This window comes from Bombus fervidus, chromosome 3 (assembly GCF_041682495.2).
Source record: "Bombus fervidus isolate BK054 chromosome 3, iyBomFerv1, whole genome shotgun sequence".
NCBI classification, from domain to species: domain Eukaryota; kingdom Metazoa; phylum Arthropoda; class Insecta; order Hymenoptera; family Apidae; genus Bombus; species Bombus fervidus.
Window position 1 is genome coordinate 13,865,358 of NC_091519.1, and position 20,586 is coordinate 13,885,943.

Consider the following 20,586-nt stretch of genomic DNA (forward strand, 5'->3'; position numbering starts at 1 on the left):
TGGATTAGATACTGTATTCATTCATTTAAGTGATGTCCTTGACGTCGTATAATTTTGAGGTACTCAGCACAAGAAAGCTTTCAAACGATAAACCTACATGTAATTAAAAGAAAATTGTTACCCAAAGATATAAACCGATAAGTTTTAAAAATAATTAAATCGCTATTTTTTTTGCATAAATTGACGATATTAACGGGAAAAATGCCAGTAGTAGCCAACTGAAAGGAAGCACGTAAGTCGGTCGATCTTGCTTCGCTTTGCTGAAAAATGGCGCTCCTTGATTTTTTAAGAATTTTTCAGACTACGGAAAAATTTTACGCATTTTGCATTATTCTACTGTTTCAAACACAACTGTCTTACAGTAACCGTATGTATAAGTATGAATATTCATTTGAAATGAGTAACACGCAACATCAATTACAGAATATTCCTTAATTTAGATCATTTCATTTTAATTTACTATATTTGATACATCTGCAACTATTTTAACACCCCCTTATTCCAACTACATACCGAGGAGACTCATTGTCTCCATACCGATTTTTGTTCGCCTTTAATGGTGGAATTAATGCTTGTAGATCGATTAATAATCATTTGTTCTATGTCTTCTTCTTGATACATGTATTTAATGTATGCATATTCTTACGCGAAACATTTATAAAATGCTCAATCTCTTTCTAAAGTAAAACTAAGTTTCCGTATTAATTTTCGTACTATCGTTACTTAAATTATATCATTGCGCTCCTTTTTGATTAAAGTCGTTTGCCGCATTTTATAATTTCATTCCATGATTTTCGAATATCGTTTTTAATACAATGTTTCACTTACGCGCAGCGTATTCGGATCCAGCGAATGACCATAGCGCAAATTCTTCATCGATAAAGCTGTCTACGCCCGAAGAATGCGCACGGGAATGCCAAGATCATGAGAAACCTAAAAATTGTTATTATACCTTCCACATTGAATTCTATACGACACAAGGACCGTACGTATTAATATACATATATGTATACTGAAAAGTATTTTACATTGGTCACCCACGTTTTATTAATCTTCTTAGAATGTCTAAAATAACGAAAATTTTATGGATTAAAAGATAGTCAACGATGTAAATGCTTTAGATAACATTGTCAGAAAGACGTGAGCGAAATACGATATAATATTTTTCAAAAAATAAACCTTACGATATAGTATATTTCAATTTATCTCGAATTCCAAGATAAAATAAATAAAATTCGTGCGGCAGTCAACGTGTTAATATGCTTTTTTAAACAATTATGTTATGAGTAGTGCAAACTTGTTACACTTAGTACAGTATCTAATCTGTAACTAATATGAGACTAATTCGATGGTTAAAATATATTATTGTTTGGTTCAAATATCTCTTGTTTTTTCTAATAGTTAAAATATTGGAACAGTGTTTGATAAATATCATTAATGACAATTGGTAAACCTAAAACTAATGCGAAAGTAATTATTTTATATAAATTATGAATTATGAATTATGAAAATAGCTGCAGCAAAATAAGTTAGAAATAAAGATGCTTACATACCTAAATCGATGATTAAATAAACTAAATATCAATATTATCAGTGCTTGTGATGTGGAAACTGGAAGGGACCAATGTATCCAAGGGGATGGAGTTGAAAAGACCTTGATACCAATCAATCGACAGTTACCAGGACCACTGATCAAGGTAAAAATTGTAATACGATAACAAATTGCCATTTCTCCTTCGTACTTTTTCTATATTCAAATATTAAATAACGACAAACTTCTGATATATTAATGTTAGGTGATCTTGGTATTCTGGGTAGGATTTTGTACAAATTTTTTAGTTCCTTCGCACATGTCTAACGCAAAAGTACTGTTACATTCGAAAACTATCCAGTGATTGTCTTTTCGTTAATTTATATTACAGTAATAGATTACAATTCTTTTTTTTTTTAGAAACACATGGTTCACGTTTCTTTTAATCGGTAAGCGTAATGATATAGCAAAATTGTACAACTATCATACTTTACAGACGTGTTTGAACGATCGCATTATAGTCGACGTGGAGAATGCTGCTACAGGAATGGAAGTCACGATACATTGGCATGGAATTTTCCAAAACGGTTTTCAATATTACGATGGTGTTCCTTATGTCACACAATGTCCGATTGCATCTTCTTCGACATTTAGGTAAATATTATTTTATATTTTACTGTTTTCTAATATTATCATAAATAATATATCATCTATTTTGTATGTAAAGTATATTATCCTTCATTTTTGTGTATACTATTGTATAAAAGATTTGATTAGACGAAGTGTTATTGTAGTCTAATTCTTTGTTCCAGTATCTATTATATAAGAAAAATTTGTATGTAACACGAGCTTTGTATAAAATACCGTAACATGAAACCAAATGAAATACATATTTTTTTATTTAATATCCTTTCCTAGATATGATTTCGTAGTGAAAAATTCAGGTACGCATTGGTACCATTCCCACATATGGACACATTTGTTAGATGGCCAATATGGTCCTCTTATTATACAAGATCCACCATCTAAAAATCCTCATCGTGATTTATATGATAAAGATGAAATTATCATATTCTTAAGTGATTGGATGCACGAGTTATCGTTAGAACGTTATCCTGGTTGGGTTAGACATAATCCTGGGCAACTCCCGGAGAATATACTTATAAACGGTTTAGGGAATTATACGGTAAAGTATACGTATATCTTTATCAGAAAATATAGTATACTTCTTTGTACTGTATTATGTATAAGATTACAAAATATTTTGTGTTATGGGATCAGATGGTTAATTCTGTATAAAGGTTCTTTTTCCAGTTATGGTCGCACCATTTATTAGAAGCAAATGATCAGTTACGAAAAAGTTATTATTGTTTTTAGGATCCAGTTACTGGTCAAACTACTAATGGATCGTTAACAGAATATACCGTCAAGAAAGGAGAACGGCACAGAATACGGCTGATTAATTCTTTCAGCACAGTATGCGTGGGAGAACTTAGAATTGAAGGGCACAAATTAGTTGTAATTGCCCAGGATGGTGCGAACGTGAAACCTAAAACAGTGGATAAAATAATCTCGTCTTCAGGTTTGATAAATTTTAACTTTCCCTTTCGAAATTGGCTGTTCAATTAGATTATTACGTTATATTACTACTACTACACTAAGAATATTTTCTATACGATAGAACTTTTGTTGCTTTAATATAGAGTAGAGAGTAAGTTGCTTTATTGTACCAGTTTACGTTTCATGTATTTTAAATAAGCATTCGAAATATACAGGTGAACGCGTCGATTTTATCCTAACTGCAAATCAAAGTGTTGATTCTTACTGGATACAAGTACGTGGTATTGGTGCATGTGCCTCGTCGCAGATACAGCAGTTAGCTATCTTGAGATATGATGGTGGTCCTACTGTGCCAACGACTCCACTTCTTACTTATAATGATACAGTAAATAGTGTTGTAAGTATCAAAAAATATTTTGTTTTCTTCACCTTAAATTTAAATTTGTACAAGTGTGTTTACAAATTTCTCAGATTAAAAGTTTGGCCTTATATGTAAATTGTATTTAGATGTATCTAACAACTGTAATATGTGATTCTTTCACATTTTTTAGACGTATAATTCGCTTAATGGAACGGAGTGCAATACAAATAACACACAAAATGCCGTTTGTGCGAATCAAGTGGAAGCCTTCGACACCGATCCTGATCTCTTGAAAGTTGAACCGGATGAGAGGTATATATTACCTCTTTGGTTCTTCGTTTACAATCAGGATGGAGACAAGAAATTATTTAGGCCAAACAAGTACCCTCGCTACTTTAGTAAGTTTCTTTTAATGATTCTCTCATAATAAATAAGTGCCTATATATGTACAAGTCATCTTGCTCATTTTCTAATTACAGCAAATTATTTCTTGTGCGTCATAAATATACAAAATCTATTTATTTGCATTCAATTAAAGAAATACAATATTTTTTCGTTTTATTGTTATATTTCATTTATGTGTTATTTATTTATTGTTATCTATCTTGTTTTCGTAAAACATTTGTTTCGTTTTAGGTTCAGCTGCAGATTCCGAAGTTGCTGCTACGTTTAATAATATCTCGCACGTGGAACCATCGGCGCCTCTACTTTCACAACGTAGTTCTCGTGAAACAATATGCAAGGAAAACGTACAGAACGATTGCACCGAACCTTGCACATGTGCTGACGTTATCAATGCAAAATTGAATAATATCGTGGAGCTAGTAATATACGACGAAGGTATCTAGTATTTGTCTTTAGTACAAGATAAAAGAATGTTGACTTACTTAATAGACTAATCTTGTTTCGTTACGAAAAAAATATTGCAAATTTGATAATGTTAAATAACAAATTATATTACAGTGCCCCAGCCTGGCCTATATCATCCGTTCCACTTGCACGGTTATGAATTTAGAGTATTTAGTATGGGAGATTTTGGTGGTAGAAATATTTCGAGATCAGATATAGAAGGAGTAATAGACCAGCACACGCAACGTCTTAAAAATAAGGAATATTCAAATCCTCCTGGTAAAGACACTATTAAGCTGATAAATGGAGGATATGCAATTATACGTTTCAAGGCGGATAATCCAGGTAAGATATTTAATTACTTCCAAAATAGCATTTTCTCCATATAGCTGTTCTTCTTTTTCGAGAAAATTAAACTTTCTTCTTCTTCTTCTAAATGTCTAAAATCATTTATCGTAAATATTTCATTGTTGCTAATTAAATTCATTTAAATCACATTTACAACATTACAAACTTATTAAAATACTTCGGATGAAGATAAAAATACTATTTTATAGGATGGTGGTTACTTCATTGCCACTTTACTTGGCATCAGATAACCGGAATGGAATTGATCATTCACGTAGGGGATAAAAGTGATCTTCCACCGGTGCCACGCGGTTTCCCGGTATGCAACAACTGGAGACCAGCGGTGGACACTTTAAAAGATTTTTATAACTTATAAGTTTCCACAAACTTAATTGGTTCTTCAATTGCATTCTAGAATCTACTATTTTATTCGTTTCCATTCTTCACAATATAAGTCACAAATTACTTTTTTAGAAAAATATTTATCTTTTAAAAGATTCTCTTTCTTTATGTAAATAAAGATTATTTATGGTACAACGTTAAATTAATATAATTAATTGACTTGAAATAAGTAACAGAATATAAAATAAATATATGGTAATATAATAAATTACAGTTTATACACTAAATTAGTTGGTTTCAAATACCATGTCCGGATGTTTATTACTTCCACAGGTAGGGAAGTCCAAAGGAACGGGTAAGAAGCTTTCACGATTTCCTACCTTTAACAAAAATTGCATAACAGGTCCAGATATTCCTGATGATATTGCCGTGCTTCTTGCTTCCCACATCCAATATCCTGCAAATGGTAAATGAATTCATGTCATAATTTTATTAAAAGATTCTCACAAATGGAATTATTCTTCTCTTAAGAGATTTCGTTAAAGATTGCAAATATAATGATTTCTACCTAAATTATCAGTAAAAAGACGAAGAATAACGTATCCTTTATTTGGTACAACGAAACTGTCCTTCTGGGGTGGATTTAAAAAATTACGATCTAACTGTTTGTTACGATCCAACAGGATAATTTCTTCTTTGGTAATTGCTCGTTCGAAACTACTTTTTCCTAGGACACTCGCGTTATAGCCATGTACGTGAAACGTATGGGAGACATTCCCGCCAAAACCTGAATAAAAAATTATTTTAAATATAAAATAATAAATCATAATGTAAAGTAGATTAAAATTACCTTCATCTATTAAAATAATATCGACATTTTTTCTAGGTGGAACTTCGATCACGTGAATACATTCACAAAACAATGGTGTGTCAGCACACTCTTCTGAACGCGTTTCAAAAGAGCAAATCGATTCCTCTGGTATATTTTCCGGTTGAGACAATAACGGAGACATGGGATATTTAAACGATATACGATTAATTTGTGCAACCTTTGCTCCTTCTTTGTTCACACCTGAAATTTGCATTTATGGATGTAGAAAGTCGAGGAGTATAAAAAAGAAGAAAGATTTAAGAAAATAAAAATTACGATCCATTAAGAAACTATCGCGAATAAATGTAATGTGGCATATCTTTCGCGTATGTATTTTATATTTATAAGTAAATGAAAATTATATTGAATAATATTGAACAAATAAAATAGTAATTAGGAATAATAGTTCTGACGCCTACAACTATGAAACCAGCCCAAGTAACGACTTTCAAATGTTTGATTTTGCAATTGCTAAAATTATGCAGGTGCTTTTGGTAAAATTAATTATGATCATTTACGCATAGTATAATACATTTAGGCAGGTATTACAGACTGATAGTTTTAATATTAACAAACTCTTCGTGTCCTTACTTAGATCTGATGGATAGAAAGGGCATCCGTAAAAATTATATCTGTAGTCGGACATTTCATCCGTGAAATAGGAAAAAGCATTCACGTCGAATGGAACATAAATAATTTCGTCGGAGTTAATCTCGATCCCTCTCAATCCTTTTAAATCCAAACCACAAATGAAATTCCTTGATATTTCATGACAATCGTGACCCTTGTTCGTAATTGCGTAGTCATTGATTTTCAATAGTTTTTCGTCCTTGATTATAGCGGACTCTGGTTTTATATCATCATAAAGGATGAAAGCTTCCTGATGAAGGTTTTGACAGTCCCGAAGGCCCTTTATATCAATGAGGTATTTCCCAGGAGGTTGATTTGCTTCGAGAATTATGTCAAATCTCTCACCTAAAATTAAATTCGTATAGTAGAGAATTTATAAAAAAAAAAAAAAAAAAGTAAAAAAGAAAATGATAAGATTATCCTATTTCTTAATATTATACAAATTTCGTTGGTGACATCTAGAAATCTCCACTTTTCTATTAAAAGCTGATATTCTAACTATATGGTATTGAATTTATGGAAAGAGTAATTGCATATCTGAAACAGGTATCCTAGTTATTTTATTGAATAAAAGTATACAAAGTAAAGTGTAGGCGTTTTTCTATAATACAAAAAAGCGTAGCTATATAAACTATAAGAAATACTATGGGGATATGTATATCGTAATACAGGAAGAATTTAAGTTTCATTGCTGCTAAGTATATGCATGTAGATACGCCTATAACTCCCAGCAAACTTTTTTAATCTCAGCTCGAATTAATTCTTCGTAATCAGCACAAAACTGCAATTACTACACATATGTATGTAAATATGTACTTACTATCCTCCGAGTTTCTATTTTTACCGAGGAAATTGTTTATACGTTTGAAAATTTCATTTCTCAATTCTGTTTTTAATAGCGTTTATATTACATTGATACCCAACAATATTTTGCAATAAATTCATAAAATATCTACTTTTAACGATCAATTGTTTTCATTTGCAACAAAATAATATGTGAAAAAAAAAATGAATCACGAGAATAAAATCACGCGCGTAGAACAATATTAACTTTTCAATGATCACTTTGATTCTTCCCAAGATTTTTCTAGATAGATAGATAGATAACTTTAGTGTTGTGTCTTTTTACAAGGAATTTTTTACATTGTGTTATTAATGCACTAATATTAACACGCTATAATCGCTATTTATCGGAAGAGAAGTTATGGGATATCAAGGCAACGATCGTGTAGTTTAACTTTTAGATCCCTGTGTTACTTATTCTACATTCTCGCCTATGTACTTTCTTCTTTTGCACAGAAAGACATTGTATTTCTTCGAAATTCATGATTGAGCATCATTAAGATTAATATCTGATAGAAACTTGAAACGCGAAAAAAATTTATTTTACGACTGTTAAAAAATATCTATATACATTAAAGTAACGACTAAGAAAATGTTACTTTTATTAATTGCTAATACCTATTCAATTTATCTACGATTAGACACTAAAAATAATAGCAAATTATAGTTTTATCATTTTTATTTTTATATTATATTTCTGTCTCTACTGATTATCAATTTTACAACAATTACACTGTGATTTTGTCAATTTTCACTTTCAGGATCATGATATATCTTTATCCATGAAATGTTCACTTAAATTATATCAGAACGGATCTATTTAAAAGATTGGTGATCAATAATTATTAGAATTATCGATGTGATAATATGAACAAAATTGATTGGAGATTATTTACCACGAAGAAATTATTAGGATATGAGAAAGAGGTTCGATCGGAAGAAATAATATTCCTCTGATAATGATCTTAGAACCAAATTTTGTTTAATAGAAACGAGAATGCAAACTTATAAAGAAAAGGATGTTTGATCGTGTGAATATTAGTTTCCACTATATACTTTAAAATTTAACGGTTGTCAGTAAAGCTTCTAAAAACGATCACAATAATATAAAAATATAAAACTATCGTAGAATCAGGAACAAGGATGAACGAGTTATATAAAGACATACACCGGAGACTGTTGAATCTTGTGTACAATCGTTACTATCTAATGTTTTCTTTATACCTACCTATTGACAAAGGGTTTAATTGATACGATATGAAATACAATACAGTTTGTCTCTTAAACGAACATTAATAAAGCAATTTAAAACGACTTATTTTCAATTTTACGGAGGGATTGCTTTCGATAAAAAATAGTTTGTAGTCTATACTTTGCTACGTCTACTATTTAAAGCCCTGAAACGATACCTATCAATGGAATATATTCTTATAATCTAGATCATTCATAAGACAGATTGTATAAATGACGAATATCGCTGTTAGGTGGATCAATAATTTCGTTGGAACTCATTTTATAAAATATGATTTGTATCACAATATGCGCATTAATTAATACTTCCTCGTTAAAATATTTTGCAAACAATCGAATCGGTATTCGTAATTGGCAATCAACTTTCCTTTTCAACGGGCAAATTTTTCAGATCAATTTGAAAGTTACATAAAATTCAAGAATTTAGGTACATGTATCAAAAATATAAGAAAGTTGTTCGTATAAAGAAAAATCTTTATTACATACTTTTTCCTTGAAATTGAACAAGTGTTCATTGCTCAATATGAATAAATTTTTATTCGTAAGTTTATATACTTCCCTCCTAAATATTCCAGCGAGTTCATCATTATTCTGTTCAACTTAACTCAAATGTCATGGACTTTTGACTTATATTCACATTTAAAATCACATATCCGTTATTTTCATCGAATATGAGTAACATTTCGTTTCACGATTATACATAACGTTCGATCGATCAAAGATACTTTAAAAAGATACTTGATACTTATGGTTACATCGTAACAAACAAACAGATAACAATCGTGAAAACTAGCAATACATTTTAGAAATACAGTCTTCTTCATGAATCGAATCTTAAAACGATAACGTACCTGTTAAGGCAATTTAAATATTGGAAAATAAATTCCTCTTTTCGTTTATCTTTTATAATACAGCTCTGGTTCTGGCTTTTAATTACAAAATATCTTTTTTCTAATATTTTGTAAAATTTACTACCCCTCGATAATGTCAATTATTCCTTCGATTCCACAGAATCCTCTTACTTTCGCAGCACAACAATCTTAATAATATGTAGATCGTTTATCTTCCTTCCAAAGAGATATTCGAGTTTATACCTGGGGCCTTGAACGATTAATTCCCAGGAGAAGATCTTTTACAAAAAAATATAATATCAAGTATAAATAATTTCTTAAACGTCTCGTTCAAATTCCTTAAACTTCGCTTCGTATAATGAGCGATATCACAAACGACTTTTTGTCAACTACATGCATTCAAATTTACGTCTTAATTCGTACAACTTTCGTGTCTTATTATACAATCTGTTCACGCAACTTTTACACTCCATTGTGTAAAATTGTCTATCTAAAGGACGAAAAGTTAATTCCAATAAATTGTTCAATGTGTTTCGTTAAAAATCCCGACTATTTAACTCACGTTACTATCCTTAATCATCGATTCGAAGTTTCGCGTAACTTGTACCGATGAACGTAATTAATGTGTAATTTAAGATAGAAATGGGAATCGAATAATGATCCTGATAAGCAAGAAACGCTAAAAGTCTTCGTATTGTCGTTTCTCCGACGAACTTCGAATTAAATATAATATATTAACACAATCGTATGTGAAAATCGGGAGTGTCGTTAAAACGATCGTACATTTGGAGCACGATCCACGCTACTATTTGACGATAGTTCCCATAATATTACGACACGTATCTGCATCTACTTGCTGCAATTACGCGCTAAATAGAGTTACTCGTTCGCTCTCATTCAGTCACAAAAGCAATTCTTGTTTCAATCTCTCTGATCCATCTCGTACTCCGACACCGACGTTAATTATCGTCCATCGTTGCGAATTCGTACAACGTCCATACGGAATATGAACACATCGCCTCGTTTGCCGACTAATTATGACAAAATAACACGTATATAGCGTACAAATTTCTTTCTATGAAGACGTTTCACCATCATCGTACGATCATCTTTTACTTGTTTCTTCAAGCTCGGAACGAAGTTGCATTTGTTAGCGACGTGTCTGCGCGTAGACGCCTATCTCCGCTTCGAACAGAATCTGATTGATCCTCAGCTTCGCTACAGATCTCGAATACGAGTCGGGAATCTCCGCCAGCTGTATCGCGATACTCTCCGCGAATTTCGCGAACTCCTCTTTCGTTCTCTTTCGTTCGTCGGAAGTAGTCTCCAATTTCGTCTGTCCGAACTCGTCCAGATCGCAAATCGGACTATTATGATTCTGCGACGAGCCGTTATACAATTCCATCGCCTTCAAGCTCGAGGATGACGATTCTTCCGCGTCTTCGCTTAGCGAGGCGTTGAACGAACCAGTTCCCGATCCGTTCGTCTCCTCGTTACAGTCTATAAACGTTATGCTCTCGGGATCGATGTCACTAACTATGTACTCCTCTTGCAGCTTGGACGTCTCCTCCTCGATTTTCTGCAGGGAGAAGAATATATTTCCATATCTATCGCCGTCGTTGATTGCGATCGGTTTATCGTCACGCGTGTGCGTACGTTCACGCGTGCGAGTGAAACCCAGTTGCATTCAGCATAGGGGTGACAGGAAACACGTAGAACAGAAATGTATAGGATTTGTCTTGTCTGAACTCGTCGAGGGATAAACAACAGTTCGTATAGCTCGAGTTTGTATAATAAGAGTGATTCTACCTATTATTTTACATACATAAGTATGGTCTTTCGTTTAAATGGCAAGATTTCAGATTGATACGTAGATTCGATTGAGAAGAGTTATCTTTTAAAGTTCTTATCCGAAAAGCAAAATTATAGTCCGGTCCAGTCGCTTGAGTCTCCTCGCATTACAAATATTTCTTATTATTTACTTATGCGCATAATTCTAACGTGACATGGTCTTTTACGATAATGTTTCTCATAATTTATTGCTAAGTAAGATTGTATATTATAATAACTACGAGCGGAGAATACTATTTGTAAAATAAAAAATAATTTTAACTAACTAAGCAAAGTGTATCTTTTACCGGTTTGCATAAATTTCTAGTTTTTGAACGTGTTAGTAAATATACAAGTAATACAGAAAAAAAAAGAGTATGATTCACGGGTATTATTACAGAATTCATGTTCCTATTCGGTTTTTCTCTGTTTTATCAACAATGTTTTACTTTTGTTTGTTTAATTAGTAATTATTATCATTAATTACGATACAGTATTTTAGGGATCCACACAAGCCAATTTCCATTGCACGCTCGCTTCTCGTGTTAATTTAATTTACCTACAAAAATTTTGCCGGAGTCCAGAGAAAACTTCGCATTCCTGGTTATTATAATTACACGGCACGCGTAAACACAATAAAATCGAATCGCGATTCAATCCGCTATACTCGGTTCACACGATTCAACGTTAATCTAACATTTCGATCTTTCGAGGAAACTCCGTATTAAAAACTTTCACGGGAATATATTTAAATAGCTCGTGAAACAATACCCGAACGTATCTTAATTAAGAAAAAGCACACGCATCAGGTCGCAGTATATACTAGAAAGAAACGTAAACCGCTTTTCGACTTAAATTATTCCTTTTCTTTCGATCTATGAATCGAATCTATATTGTATGCCCGAAGCAAGAAATCATACATTAAAATAACTCTTTCCTCAAATTTAAGCAATTTTTTAATCACGGTTAGACCGAGAATGACCTGTAAAATATGTTATAGAAAAAGATATGCAAAATACCTCGTTCATAGTGCAGCAAGAACGACGTTGTGAAAGGGTGAAATATACTTTACTTTTCCCGTTTGACATAATAAAAGTCTTAAAGTCCTAGATCATTTTTTGTCACTCTATATGTATATACATATATCCCTAGATATAATATATATTATTACGTATACTGACATTTCATGATCGATTCCTTATTTATCTTGACTAGACTCGGTGATAAAGTTGCAACCAGTTCCTTGAACTTTGATTAATATTTATACTTTAAACTAGCAAAAATAGTCAAATGTAGTAATCATTAGAATATCGTAACATTCAAACCGGTTTTTCGATAAAGTATTCCGAATAAATAATATCGAACTATGTAACTTTCAAATTAAAAATAAATTCTCGTGAAATTTAGTGTATATATATATACGTCTAACCATATTTAAAATTCTTCGTGAGTATTGTTGTAGCGCGCCCAGTAAGCTCTACATTTTCTTACGAAACGATAGAAATTTATTGATAACGATAAATAATAGCGATAAAAATAGTAAAAACTCTATCGAATATCATGGCTGGTATGCGGATTCTTATGCACTTACGTGAAATTTAAGCATACAATAATCCAAAGATTGCACACAATATAGAAGACTGTATAAGATACCAGAGAGTATGGTACCCGTAAGAATTTCTAACAGATAAAATGCATCTCTCTACTTAAGTTCTATTTCTTTGGTTGTTTTCATAAAAATATAAATTTGCATAAAAATTCGCAAATTAATGGCAGCAATTTATCGACATAATTGGATCAGTTTCTCGAAGGCGAAAACTGGAAGAACTTTGTGAGAGAAAGTGGAGGAGGAACACAAAGGCGGGCGGCGACAGGCGGAGCAAAGCAAATGAGACGGAGAGAATCGGATAGGAACAGATACAGTATAGAGTGTGAGAAAACGAGCATGGAAACGACCAGATTGGAGAAGAATAGAATTATCATGTATCAGCAATCGGGTAGGGCACGAATGTGCAGGAGAATCGGACACGTTTCAAGTAAGATCGATTCGAAATGCGAAAGTCACGGGACGAAAAATTGCTATAAAAAGAATGACACGTCGCGTTGCTACGAGTCGACGAAACGTGTATCCCGAGCAGCGACGCTTCGTTCAGGCGAGGTGATCGTTTCCACGAAATGCATTCAGACACAATGGTCTTTCTTCGAAATTGTTTGGCCAATTATATGGCGTAAACTAGCCTCCTTACGATTGGAGAAAGGGAGCCTTTATGATTCTGCTTACCACAGATTTTGTATGATAAAAAGCGAGAAAAGAAGGGCAAAAGTAAACTAAGTATTTCTTTCTTGAAGGAATTGATAGCAAGAGAGAAAGAGATTCTTGTCTGTATATGTATTCCGTTAAGGTAAATGCGACACGTGGGAACGAAATATCTGTCACAACTGGATTTCTCGCGCGACAGCGTACTTGTAATATACACGCGCAATGATAAAGAACGATCTATAGCTATGTAACTACCTACCTTCTTCCTTTTACTGTATCTACGTGTGCCAAATTGTAGAAACTGCATCGCTTTAAAGGCGAACCACTTGGATACGTAAACATCGTCGGGGCCGGTAGCTGCGTCACGGCTGTTCTGTATCTTGTGAACTTCTCTCGAGTACTGACACTTGAGATTCGTGATCTTTTTCTCGATTTCGAGGGTGTTGCAACAAAGGATCTCGGCGAGCTCTTGAATCGCACGTTTTCGCTTCGTTCGGTCGCGATACCCCCGAGCATTCCAATCCCAGAGAACGCGTCTCTGCTGATATTCGCGCAGTAGCTCGAGAGTTTTGTCGCGAGTCCACTCCATGCCGAGCCGCGTGTCGTTCGTTTCTGGCTCGTTCCACGCGTCGTCGCTAGACATGGAAAATAGAGTGGCCGATATTACGATATGGCGATATTACGGCGACGCGCGGGCACTTGTTAGGCCAGGAGCCACCGTTTTCTCCAAAGAATCCTATGTGTCTCGTACGACCAAGTATTTACAAAGTACGGACGGATGTCGATTAAAGTTAAACGATGCGGTCGGCTGACAAGCAAGCGGGCGGGTACCCGCTAATAAATCGTCGACTATGAGTCGACAACGACGCCGCAGCCGCGATTCGAGCACGCGTTTTAATGATTTTTGCGCGAGACCCGCGCGCGTTTGGTCGCCTTCCTTTCTTTATTTCCCTTTGCGGAAACCCGGCGAGAACACGAAGACGGCCGAGTCTGCGCGAACGAGTCAGCCACCGCTGCATGCCGCATGTGCGACTACCAAGCGGTTTCGTTCTTTCCTTTTCTTGCTCCTTCTCTCTTTTTCTTTCCCCCTTTCCCTTTCGCATTTCTTTCTTACGGCCTCGTTGCGTGTATCCTCGAGCGTTCCCTTCCTCTTTGTTTACTAAACGACCTTGCGCCTCGTTTCATCGTTTTTCGTTCTTCTTCAATTCCACCGCGTCGCTTCCACCGCTTTATTTCCTTCACTCTCTCTCTCTCTCTCTCTCTCTCTCTCTCTCTCTCTTCCTCTCTTTCTCTTTCTTTTGATTTCCCTATTTTTTCCATTAATTACGGTGGCCAAGTTTTTTTTATCTCCATTGTCTTCTGCTACGTTTCTTCCTTTTCCTTTCTTTTGATCTTCTCCTTTACCTTCTTTCTCGTTTGTCATTTTACTTCCTTGTCGAACATAAATCTTCATCATTTCTCTTCATTCTCTTCATCATTTCCCTTTCTTCGACTACTCCATCTTCGTTCGTTCTTCGCCTTTATATCGTGCCACTTTCTTTTCCTCTTTCGCATAGCTTGTAATTTCCTTTGCTTTCTTTAATTTACCATTTTTAAAACGCTAGTTATAGTCTTTTGCGAGATGAATATCATCAGGCAGAATCGTGCTTCGCTTATGTGCGATCACGCATGTAAATTCTTTAGTTTACGCAGAACAATTAGGGCTATATCAAACGTTTACTCTTCCACTATTCACCATCGTTTATCGCTTTAAGTCACATGTCGTGAACGACCTGAATTACGCTACATGTTTTTCAAAAATATTTCCAATATACATATATACTCTTAAGTTTTAATATTTCATCTCGATTCGTCTTTGGCAATTATACTTATAAGTTATGCTATATATACATATTTATCTTATACTTATCTATATTTACTTACATAATTTAATCCTACGAGCTGCGATTCAATTTCAATTTATTATGCTTCACCCTACCTTTATCGATTACAATTCATTCTCGTCTCCTTTACTCGCTTTCACTTAAATTCTGAGCGCAATTGTGTACACGAAAAACCGAGAGGCAAGGTTTAAATATAAAATCTCGGATGAAGAGCTTTGTATATCCGACATGTACGTACAACGATCATATATTACGTGTGCCGAATGTACAAAACATACGGTATAAGCAAGGAGAATCGCCTGCATACCTGGAAAGAGAAAGATGTGTCTGCCCACCGTCGATTCAACCGGGTTCCCATCGGCAGCCAAGACGCCAAAATCGTGGCCAGAGATGGATAATAAAATAGGGCAATTGTACGCGTTGGCGTTAATAAGTCGCAATAAATATTTCCTTCCATAGTGGACTTGCAAGATAGATCCGTTATTCTGAAAAACAAGACATAGCCAATGATGATGTCAATTTTGTGAAACATAATGTACAACGAGAGAAAGTCCTCATTCCGGTGACGTAATCTATATTATACAACAAGTTTTACTAATATGAATTAACGAATAAAACTAAAACTCGAAATATCTTTTAATTAAAATACTAGGTATATGCGCGGTGATTGACGTTGCTGAAATATTCATTCATTCGTTCACAGAAAACTACAAATATCATTAAAATAATTTACAATGTTGAGAGAAAGATAGCTTTCTTTTGTTCAACATGTTCTAATAAAACATAATTTTTCATTTGATAAATGACTATAAAAATATCTTAATGTAAAAGGCAACAACATTAGTAAATATTATTTGTATAAAAATTGCTCTTATTGTCATATTATTTCGTATCAGGAATTTTGATCTTCGAAAACGGTTTTGCTCTCTGGGCATGTGGAAATCTTGGCTACATTTCATGCTGAATTACATATATCTTTCTCTGACTATACCGTAGCGTCTTGTCTAATTAGATAAAACAATACCTGGCCATTTAAGAGAAGTTCACTAGGCGTAGGTGGGTGTAGGTGCGAGTGTCGCGACAGAGGAGTTGGCGGCCTTGATGACAAGAGAAGTATCCTTTCCAAGCTAGGGTCATCTTGTGGTCCTCGAACTGTCAACGACCCGTATACGCCGTCGGCCTGCTGTGAAACTAATAATTCAATGTCATTAATGCTTTTGTTATATCCATGATTAATGAAAGGATTCACGTTCTATAAATAAATTACAGTAATTTTATTTTATATTTATGAATAAATCGTGCGATAATTTTTAATTCTAAATTTAATAATTACAGAAATATATAAATAAAATGTATTAATATTAAGGAAATATTCGTTAATTTCGTATTATAATACTATATAGGAAGTAAATACAAGATTGGTTTAGAACTGTACAGCAATTTTTTTGATATTCGCAATAATGAAAAATTCAATTTCAGATGACAGGATTGATAGCAGCTAATTTGAGGTTCTTTGTTTAAGTAACCTTAAAAATCGACACGCCTATTCTTTCAATATTTACTATCGATCTTCTTCCTCGATTTTGTTTTGCTCGATTACAACGAAGGTAAATCGAAACGATTGCTGATCGCACTTTAGCTGATGTTTTCTCAAAACTACTATTTTTGTAAAAACGATTAAAAATATCATATTACTTCTTATAAATTTCATATTTTTCACAAGCATTGGTATTTCTTATATTTTAGACAAAATTTCTTATTGGAACGGTATACCTATAACGTGATAATACAGGGCGCTAATAAGAACAAAATTTGGACGAGTTCATTTCTTGTCTATATTAAATTTAATCTTCTTTGTATACGAAATAAGTTTAAAGCGACTGCACTTTCGCTTATTTTAATTCGGTTTAGTTCATACTAAATTACTGATTTTTATTTAATGCTTTTAACATAATAATGTACACTGCAGATCAAAAGACGCTATAAAAGAAGACACAAATGAATTTATTTTTGTCCATCAGTGTTAAAGTGAAGGAGGCATTAAGCAATCAATGTCATTACGATTGTCTTTTAAAACATTGAGAATATTATGTAAATGACTTAATGTACCTGAGCCTCCAACGTGAAAGATTATCTCTTGCTACATTCAATTCTACATTGTATTTTATCACCACAAAATTACCATAATTCACTTGATTATTTAACACATATCAAATTTAAAAAAATAGATGTCAAGAAAATTGATATTGAAGCATTTGATACGCACTACTTTTCTTAAAACAGCAAGCGTAACATGTAACCTGTAACCTTACTTCTACAGAACACGGTTTCAAGATTATTGATCTACTTTAATTTTGCTTGTCCTCGCAGGAGTAGAAACCGTTCTACAGCGCGGGAAAATTGAAATTGATTCAAACGTTATCAAAGTGATACAGTTAAAAAAATTACATAACAATTAACTTAACAGTTTAAATAAAATTAATTTTCTTAACCCTTACAATCACTTTATTATACCTGATTTATGAGATTATGCATTTGACGATTGAAAGATAACGATGATGAAATACCATTTGATAAATTAATCAATCATAGTGAATTTTAGTTATTTTTATAATAAACGTTGCTTATTTTAATAAGAACTAGTTTTCAAAAAGAAAAATATTAAATTTGCAGTCATCTGTAGAACATAATATTTTTTCGATTAATCAATCGTTCTTGATTATTTAATATTTTTATTAGCATTCGGATATAATCAATTTGCATATTTCATCGTTTTGAATACGATGTGCTTACCTATGTGTGCATAATAAATGTATGTACCAACATTTTCCGGTTTTAGTTTATATCGAAAACCCCCAAATGGCAAAATAGGACATTGTGTGACCATCGAAACACCATCCATATGAGCCGAATTCCTTTGCCGTATACCATGCCAATGAAAAGATAATTCCTCGGTCCCTAATCTGTTGTATAAAATCACTTCTATAGTATCTCCAAGACATACCTGAAAATTGAAAGGTTAACTCGTAATTCAAAATATTAAGTGCGTTGGAATTGTATTATTAATTAACCAAACAATATATATCTTAACAATGGACAAATTTGATATATTATAGCTTCGAACTACTTTTAAAGAGGTATAAAATATACCTAATGCATAAATTGAAAGATAACAATAAGTTCAAAAATTTTTACCTCTATTTGTGGGCCCGGGCTTTTCCCATTGATTCTTAGAAAGCTATTCAATAATATTACGTTGTCGTGGATCATCGATTCATTTTTGCTTTTAGTACAATCGCGAATACTGTAAATAACAATAAAAATATGACAAAAATTAATTAATGGTATATGTATATAATATCAATTAATTCTGCCCATTCATACTTTAAAAAGTTCAGATAAATAGAATTTTAATACATATGTACTTAACATCAGATAATACGTATCGTAACTAGAACGAAATATTAGAATAATAATATAAAAAATAATAAAAATATTTAATAACGATTACAATTTTCACATAATTTTAACAACGATAACAAAGTATACCTATGATGTTATTATGTATCTAGTTAACGTTATTCCCTATAATACAAGTATCATGTTCGTGACAGTAAGTGGTAGTGTAAGAACCAGTTGGAAATTGAAAAAATGAAAGATGCACTTAGTACCCGTGTGAACCGTTAGTTCTTGAATTACACTAGAAATTGTGTATTCGTTTCACAGTGATTCGAATTGACCGAGATTCCGACAGGTTTCTCCTTCAAAGAGGATATTCGCTGATTTAGGTCTACATCGAGCCTAAGCGGCGCTATAGTTTGTTTTCAGAATTGCCCGAGGACAAGTTATACATCCTTCTAGATTAGAATGATTTCATGTGCAAAATTTATAGTTTTCTTTTATATTTTATATAATTTTATAGAAAATTTGATTCATTCTGTTTGATATTAATTGATTGAGAAACGGTTACATTATATTATATAGTATATAAAATTGCTCATGTGGAAGAATAATTTCGAAAGTTTGTTGGTAGTTTCAACTTAGATTGAAATAAAAGTTTCGAAAGTATACATATTGATTTTGATGTATTAAATACGTAATAAATTCATAGGCCTTATCTGACTTCTATCTATCTTACCTGATCGGGGCAGGTGATTCTTCAACGAAGAATTCGTAACGGCATACTTTATTTGAAAGTGCATTGTCAGCACAAGATCGTAGACATTCGTGAGAATCACCATCTAATTTTTAAAAAGAAAGAACACTCTAGTTAACGTAATCTACAAAAACTTATTAACGAATAATTAATGAAAATTAAATAATAATTCAGATATATAACCAAGTTAATAACAAAAGATTTGAATTTCGTAAAATATTAATTAATTCTATAAAGTATTAATTAAATACTTAATTAAGTATTTGTTAATCATGTTGTTAAATATTTGCATTCAATATAGATTCTTCAACAGGATGAAAAGCTTCGTTTTAATATTTTGCAATCGCATTTTTGCAAATATATTGATAGTTGCAAGTAATTTTAACGTAATATACTTGAAAATTAATTTTTTTTATTATACTTTCATAATTTTATTTTATTAAACATAGACGTTTCAAAAATAGATAATACATAAATATTTAAAGTTAGATAAGTTATTTTCTCACCCCTTATTTGAGATCTAGATATTCGTAGTAAACTAAAAAAGATGGTGAAAGCTATAAAGTTCTTGAACCACCACATTTTGACCCAGACGTACTGGGTTTCCCCAAAATTTAGTAATTTACGAAAACCGGCATACAATCATCGCGAATCACGAGTCGACGATGACTCGGGAAATAAACACTGACGATGTTACGCGTTTCACGATCATACGGCGACTTAGTTGAGCCTATCTTGGTTGGTGAAAGCAAGGCCTAGGCTACTTCTAGTTATGCAAGATGCATTCGATGCAGATTCGAATATTTTCCGGAAGAAAATATAATACTAATGGGAGGTATATTAGTAATAAACAAAAGCAGGTAATAAATATTTATTACATATATTTTTTTCTCTGCTTTACATATTCCAATTATGTATATACATTCATATTCGAAATAGTCGTATTTAAAATACTCAATGAAACTTACTTAATGATATGTACAAAATATTTACATATTAGTCGTAATATTAACAATTGAA

General features: G+C 32.7%; 3 protein-coding genes across 3 annotated transcripts; 1 reads left to right on the forward strand and 2 right to left on the reverse strand.

The window, feature by feature from the left end:
* Positions 1–194: 194 nt before the first annotated feature.
* On the forward strand, positions 195–5,278 carry LOC139985779 (uncharacterized). The gene is made up of 11 exons (XM_072000506.1): positions 195–367; positions 835–985; positions 1,595–1,697; positions 2,028–2,185; positions 2,450–2,717; positions 2,909–3,113; positions 3,307–3,488; positions 3,643–3,850; positions 4,089–4,292; positions 4,416–4,646; positions 4,859–5,278. The coding sequence occupies exons 1-11, from the start codon at positions 268–270 to the stop codon at positions 5,023–5,025; spliced, it is 1,977 nt and encodes a 658-aa protein (XP_071856607.1). The 5' UTR covers positions 195–267; the 3' UTR covers positions 5,026–5,278.
* On the reverse strand, positions 4,472–20,411 carry LOC139985780 (uncharacterized). The gene is made up of 10 exons (XM_072000507.1): positions 20,073–20,411; positions 19,549–19,651; positions 18,606–18,714; positions 18,204–18,414; positions 16,435–16,601; positions 15,718–15,895; positions 6,454–6,837; positions 5,842–6,063; positions 5,560–5,778; positions 4,472–5,448 (listed from the first exon to the last, which is right to left on the reverse strand). Exons 1-10 carry the CDS (start codon positions 20,146–20,148, stop codon positions 5,279–5,281), a joined length of 1,839 nt encoding a protein of 612 aa, XP_071856608.1. The 5' UTR covers positions 20,149–20,411; the 3' UTR covers positions 4,472–5,278.
* On the reverse strand, positions 7,027–15,711 carry LOC139985782 (uncharacterized). Its single transcript, XM_072000509.1, has 2 exons — positions 13,787–15,711; positions 7,027–11,016 (listed from the first exon to the last, which is right to left on the reverse strand). The coding sequence occupies exons 1-2, from the start codon at positions 14,168–14,170 to the stop codon at positions 10,588–10,590; spliced, it is 813 nt and encodes a 270-aa protein (XP_071856610.1). The 5' UTR covers positions 14,171–15,711; the 3' UTR covers positions 7,027–10,587.
* Positions 20,412–20,586: the final 175 nt, after the last annotated feature.

What these genes read in the sequence shown, in the direction of transcription:
- LOC139985779 (XM_072000506.1), top strand. Translation starts at nt 268, where the DNA reads ATGGCGCTCCTTGATTTTTTAAGAATTTTTCAGACTACGGAAAAATTT. An exon ending in TACCAGGACCACTGATCAAG is followed by an intron (nt 1,698 to 2,027) that starts GTAAAAATTGTA and finishes CATACTTTACAG; the next exon opens with ACGTGTTTGAACGATCGCAT. An exon ending in ACGGTTTAGGGAATTATACG is followed by an intron (nt 2,718 to 2,908) that starts GTAAAGTATACG and finishes TATTGTTTTTAG; the next exon opens with GATCCAGTTACTGGTCAAAC.
- LOC139985782 (XM_072000509.1), bottom strand. Translation starts at nt 14,170, where the DNA reads ATGTCTAGCGACGACGCGTGGAACGAGCCAGAAACGAACGACACGCGG. An exon ending in GATACAGTAAAAGGAAGAAG is followed by an intron (nt 11,017 to 13,786) that starts GTAGGTAGTTAC and finishes TTCTCCCTGCAG; the next exon opens with AAAATCGAGGAGGAGACGTC.
- LOC139985780 (XM_072000507.1), bottom strand. Translation starts at nt 20,148, where the DNA reads ATGTGGTGGTTCAAGAACTTTATAGCTTTCACCATCTTTTTTAGTTTA. An exon ending in GCCCGGGCCCACAAATAGAG is followed by an intron (nt 18,415 to 18,605) that starts GTAAAAATTTTT and finishes TTCAATTTTCAG; the next exon opens with GTATGTCTTGGAGATACTAT. An exon ending in ACACATCTTTCTCTTTCCAG is followed by an intron (nt 6,838 to 15,717) that starts GTATGCAGGCGA and finishes ATTTAATTTTAG; the next exon opens with GTGAGAGATTTGACATAATT.